The sequence below is a fragment of the Myotis davidii genome, unplaced genomic scaffold, assembly GCF_000327345.1.
Source record: "Myotis davidii unplaced genomic scaffold, ASM32734v1 scaffold69, whole genome shotgun sequence".
Taxonomy (NCBI): Eukaryota; Metazoa; Chordata; class Mammalia; order Chiroptera; family Vespertilionidae; genus Myotis; species Myotis davidii.
Window position 1 is genome coordinate 3,021,074 of NW_006300363.1, and position 6,000 is coordinate 3,027,073.

A 6,000-nucleotide genomic window follows, 5' to 3' on the forward strand; every position below is an offset into this window, starting at 1 on the left:
GAGTCAGGGGGCTCAGGCAGAAAGGGCCTCTGTGACCCTGACACTCTGGGCCGGCTGCAGCATGCCACACCACACACGGGGCCAGGGCTCGGGCAGCTGACTCTGAAGCCGTGAGGAAAACAGAGCCAAAACTGGCTCATTCAGAAACCCCAGAATATAAGAACCCGGGGGTGTCCCCTGGCGCTTCAGAATTCTTAAGTATTAAATGAATTAAAATGATGGGTGGGGATAGGAAAGAGACAGTTAGTATTCATAGTACAATTTGGATATATCTCAGGTAGTGGGACTATAAGAGATGTACTCATTTTCCCATTTCATGTATTTTTTAAGTTTTTACTGTAAGTTATATCCACTTAAAAATCAGGCCTACACTGTTAGGGTGCATGTGTCTAAGATTCAGCAGGCTTGTGCTCTCTATCCCCACCTCGGCCTCAGTTTCCCACTTGAGAGAGCTTTGGAGAAGGACAAATGAGATAATATGCAGGAATGTTTTCTCTAAACTATACACCACCGTCTCGGGCTTTGCCGTGGCCGCAAGCATCAGTCTCTCGCGGGTGATCCCTGCACACAGTCCTTCCTTCAGGCGCGGTGGGGGTGGTTGAGCACAGCCCTGCCCGTGGCAGATGAGGACACCAGGCAGTGAGTGGCAGCCGGGGCCTGCAGTCCAGTTCTCCTGCTGCCAGGGCAGGAGTCTCGCCTCCACACCCCAGAGTGCTTAGGAGTTCATCTGGCTATTCTTCTGGGTGGTATTTGGGGCTGGGGCTGTAATTCTTCTCTCCAAAAAGCCCAGAATTTAAAGGACTATGGAATGCATATGTCCGTTTTTCTCCTAGGCCCACCCTGTACGTTGGGAAATACTCTACTAGCCTCTATGCCTCCCCCTCAATGGTCCACGAGGGGGTTGCTGTTGTGGTAAGTTCCCTTGTGAGAGGGTGAGGGGGGAGGCTCACAGATACAGCACCCTAACTGCTCCTGTTCCATTTTTGCAAAAAGTGACTTTGAATCATATATAAATATCTGTTGGTTAAGATCTTAGATCCTCAAAAACATTTCCTGCACATGCCCCCTTCTCCTTTCAAGGAGAGCTGTGTGACAAAACAGCTTGCTAGGCCCAGGAAGCCCTGGTCATCCCCTTGGCCTGGGTGTTGAAGTCTAAACCCCCCGGCCAGAGGTCACAGCTCTCCTCAGCCCAGGCCCACGGTGCCCATCCTCCCCACTGCTGGGGTCCAACCCGTGCGTCTTCCCACTGATCTCAGAAGTTCCTTGTCCATCTCTCTCAGCCTTTTTTCAGGCTGCACCTCACACTCCGGCCCTCCCCTTCCTCCTCTTCACTACTCACATCCTTTCATCCTTTCCTGACCTGGTCAGTGCACCATCTCTGGGCATCTGAAACCCCATGCTCCTGGCGGCTCACTTGGTGTCTGAGGTGTTTGGTTGGCATCCCTTGTCTTTCCAGTGAGGCGGGTTGGTCAGCAGTTCCCATGAGCAGGGCAGCCTCACTTGAGGTCCAGCAGTGCCCGAGCCGGCAGCAGGCTCGTTGGGGGAGCTGACTCCACCCTGGTCAGGTGCATCGATCGTGGATTGCTCGGTGCCCTGGCATTCTCCTTCACTTACACTGCTGCTCACAGGAGCCGCTGGGAACTCCACACACACCCTTCCCGTCCCCAGTTCCTAGACAAAAGAATTTGAAAAGGTGTCCGTGTTAAAGACCTCAGCACAACCTTTCACGCCCTGAGGGGGCAGCCTCCCTGCCATCCTATGGCCTTTGTGTCTGGCTCTGACTGCCCTAGACCAGCCCCAACGGGAGGTAGGACAGTGCCTTAGGACAGTTACAGGGAGGGAAGGCCTGCTCACCTGCCAGGGCTGCTCAGGCCTCACTTCAGCTCTGTCCACAGCCCCGAGGCAGCACCCTTCCTTTGCTGGATGGCCCCCAGACTGATGGCGTCACCATTGGAGACAAAGGGGAGTGTGTGATCACACCCAGCACGGACCTGAAGCTTGACCCTGGGCTCAAAGGGAAGAACAAGCTCAACTACTTGAGGAACTACTGGCTTCTGATCGGTGAGTGGTTCCCTGCTATGTGCTGCCTCCTGGTGGGCAGAGCCGACCTTGCTAGTTACAGTCAACTGCTTTGTGCTTAGTTCGTGTCCTAGTCTTCCAGACCTTGAACTGTTTACCCCCAAGGGAAATGAACAGGGCAGCAGTCAGTTCCCCAAAATTGTTTAACGACTATTCCAAAACTCAAGTACTAAATACAGTCATGTCGGGGATACGGTCTGAAAGATGCGTCGTTGGGCGATTTTGTAATTTTGCAAACATCCCAGAGTGTTGTTACACAAACCTAGAAGGTACAGCCTGCTACACACCTAGGCTATATGGCACAGCATACTGCTCCTAGGCTACAAGCCTCCACAGCGTGTTACTGCACAAAGCAGCACGAGATTAAATCAAGCCCAAGAGGAATGATGCCATCCAGAGACACAGCAAGCACAAGATGTATGAGGCTGCTACTAGCATAACGTGGAACACTGTTTGACAGCAAACTTTATAAGTAGAAAGAGGACACTTCAAAATAACAAAAAGGATAGTATAGTAAATACATAAACCAGTAACATAGATGTTTATTGTCAATATTTGTACTGTACATAATTGTCTGTGTTACACTTTTATATGACTTGGCAGTGCAGGAGTCATGAGTAATGGGTTGTGCTGTGACATCATGATGGCGACGTTGCTAGGCAATAGAAAATTTTCAGATCTATTATAATTTTTTGGGGCCGTTTTCATATATGCAATCGGGCAACGACCAAAATGTCATTAGGCAGCACATGACTGTAATGTAAACTTTGTGCAGCCATCTGATGCACTGAATATCTGTAATGTGCCAGGCATTGGCACTAAGCACTTTAGAATACATTTCCTATTTTTCACAGGTAGGCACCCTTGTTACTTCCATTGATAGTTAAGGAAACTGGAGTGATTTCTATGGAAGAATTCACTTGGAGTTGGCGTGGGTGTCAGGGCGGCGGGGGGAAGAGAGGGTTGAAGACCAGCAGGGACTGAGGAAGGTGAAGAGTTAGAGGCTGGATCCGGGTCAATGAGCCATGGCAAAAATCCTGGGTGTATGTGGGGAGTCCCTTCTCCTTCTCTTCCGCTGTTGCTGCCATCACTCTTCCGCTGTCCGCCAGCCAGATAAGAATCGAGATGACACCCAGAGGCAGTGAGTGTGACAGATGAAGGCAGAGGTGAGAGAGCTGTGTCTCTGGCAAGTGTCCCAAGTTGTTACAGCAGGACTGAGTCTTCTTGAATCTGATTTGCCCGTTCTGTGTCCCAGTTCTGCTGCCTCCAAGCCCCAGAGGTGGTGAGAGGCGGGGATGCAGCCGCAGGGGGTGGGGTGGGCAGAAGGGAACTGGGGGGGTCCCTCGTGAGGGCACAGGGGCTCGTGAGGTTTCTCCTCGCCATTTTCCCTCTTGATCTCTGCTGACTGGTGCCTGGGCAGAGAGAGGGCAGAGCCTGGGTAGAGAATGTGGAGGGGCATGGGGAGTGCAGGGCCTTGGAGGCTGGCCTGGGAGCAGTGTGACTGGTGGTGCAGAGAGGAACCTGGGTGTGTTCAAGCCCTGACCATTCCCTTTGTAGCTGCCCAGGTCTTGTTCTTCTCATTCATCTTGACTCCTTGCAGCCATTTTTCTTTTAGTCATTATCTTTACCAAAAAATGGGCAAAGGAGATGGCAAAATAATTCTGTTTTTTTTTTTAACAGAAGTAGTTTGGAAAACTTGTGTGAAGGGGCTCACAGTAAGGGGAAAACAGCCAATGAGCAGCGGCCACTAAAGTGATAAGGCAACTCATTTTATGTACCAGTTAAGGGGACACAGACTGCCTACTAATGGTTAAGTGAAAAAAGTATTGAAAATTAAGGAAAGGTGTATGTAAGACTATTACAAAAACACAGAAAAAATCTTCATGGCTTTATCATTGCAAAATGGTATCCCTTTAAAAAGGAAAATTTGCTCAAGTAAGAAAACTGAAAAACCCACGAAGTATAAAGACGTAGTTAGGGAAGCATCCGCAGTTCTGAAGGCCCTTCTGAGGAACTCCCACACGTCCCCATTTTAAATAGTCTTTGTGTAAACTGAGGCCAAGGTCAAAGGATACACTCTTCATGTTGAACTATTATGTTTTTCTATTTGGTTTTTGTGGAAGAAACGAAGGATATCCCCACATCACATTCATCTTGAAAATAAAGTGAGTCCTCTTAGCTTGAGGGACTTGGTCTGGGGGTTGCCCAGAGCAGTGGTGCTAACCTGGGGTGCTCTCAGCTTCACCTGGGAGCTTTGTCAATTAGACACTCAAGCCCCTGAGACCCTGAATCAGTAGATACAGGGCAGGGCCTCTGCTTTTGCTCTGGAGTCCGGACATAACTGCTGATGGTAGATAATCACTAAAACGCTGGTACCGTTTACATGAAAGTGTTTCCGGGTCCCGTGAGTACGTTTGGAGCATACTTGGTTCAGCATGTGAAGCATGTTATTACCGAGCTGAGGGAGAAGCCTGTGCGTAAGAACTACAGGAGGAAGACGAATGAATTGGGGCTAATCACTTCCATGGCAGTGGGTTGCGAGATGCCCTACAGGAGGGGCAGGACTTGGAGCACTAAGAGAGGGTGTCAGGGGTGGGGGCGGGCAGGGCACTGCTGCCCATGGTGGCTCGTGGAAGGCACAGCTTGATTTCTCTTAGAGTGAAGGTCTCCTGTTAGCCTTAGAGGGACCGGGAGATACGTTCAGGTCCTTGGGCCCCCCTAGCAAATCTGAGTCCGAGGTCTGCAGACCTGGCGTGAGGAACTACGACTCCCCAGCAAAGCCTGTCTCCGAGGTCTTCGGCCAGCAAGGAGCAACTAGGGGCGGATCAGACCAAAGTGAGGCTTCCCTTGATAAGCAGTGTTGTGTTGTTGGTAGAGAACTGACCTACAGCAAGGGACTTAGGGTTTTTCTAGGTCAAAAAACGTCCATAGCTTGGACTAGCTGCTGTTTGTATCTTAGCAATACATCGTAAAACCTTGGATAGAATAGCAGAAAGATCACAGTGAGACCCGATCTCAGTGAGAGAACGAACAGGAAAGTGTCCGGGGCCAGGGTGCCAGCAGCCCAGGGAGAGGTGAGCTGGCACACTTGGCGGTGTGTGGGGTCATTTGCGCACAATAGATGCTCAATAAATGTGTGATGAATGCTAGGTAGTCACGATGTAGTCGTGTGGAGAACAACGAGTGAACGCTGAGAGCACCATGACCCTGTCCTCTGAGCAGATATGTCCTGTTGCTCTCGCGAATAGCTCACCACTCCCCGGATGGAAGCTCACATTGCGGTAAAAGAAAGAGCTCCCCAGGAGCAATTGAAAACCAAGATGGGAAGTTGACACTCTTAGTGGAGTGATGTTACAAGGGGAAGCGTTGAAGGGCGAACTCCTGGACGTCGAACAAAGCCTCCTAACGCTTCAGCCGCAGACAGCCTGTTAGGAACACGCACACAAGTCTTGCTCTGAAACGTATCCCCAGCACCCTAATTCCTCTCCTGACAAGGAGACTTCTCGCCCCTCATTATGAGATTGAAAAGACTGGATGCATGCCATTAAGTAACAACATGTCTTGTCTTTAAAAAAAATAAAGTTTTTATTGATTTTAGACAGAAGGGAAGGGAAAGAGATAGAAACATTGATGAGAGAGAAACATCAATTGGCTGCATGCCCCCTAATGGGGATTGAGCCCACAACACTGCATGTGCCCTGGCCCAGAATCGAACTGGTAACCTCCTGATTTATGGGTGGATGCTCAACCACTGAGCCATACCCGCTGGGCAAAACTTGTCTTGATGAGACATTCCTGACAGCTGCCTCTCGTGTTCGTTCTCTCCCTTTACAAACGTGAGTGTTTGCACTGGGGACCTCTCTGTGGATAGCGACTGCTGCCTCAGCTGGGCCGCGAGGGCTGCCCTCACCTGGAGGCTGT

At 50.3% G+C, this 6,000-nt stretch overlaps 1 protein-coding gene across 1 annotated transcript in view; it reads left to right on the top strand.

Moving 5' to 3' along the window:
* The window catches only part of ERN1 (endoplasmic reticulum to nucleus signaling 1), a 45,039-nt gene that overhangs the window by 23,510 nt on the left and 15,529 nt on the right, over positions 1–6,000 (top strand). The window contains exons 9-10 of the mRNA XM_006776705.2: positions 834–912; positions 1,896–2,061. Coding sequence (XP_006776768.2) covers positions 834–912; positions 1,896–2,061 — 245 coding nt within the window. The remainder of the gene's footprint in view (positions 1–833; positions 913–1,895; positions 2,062–6,000) is intronic.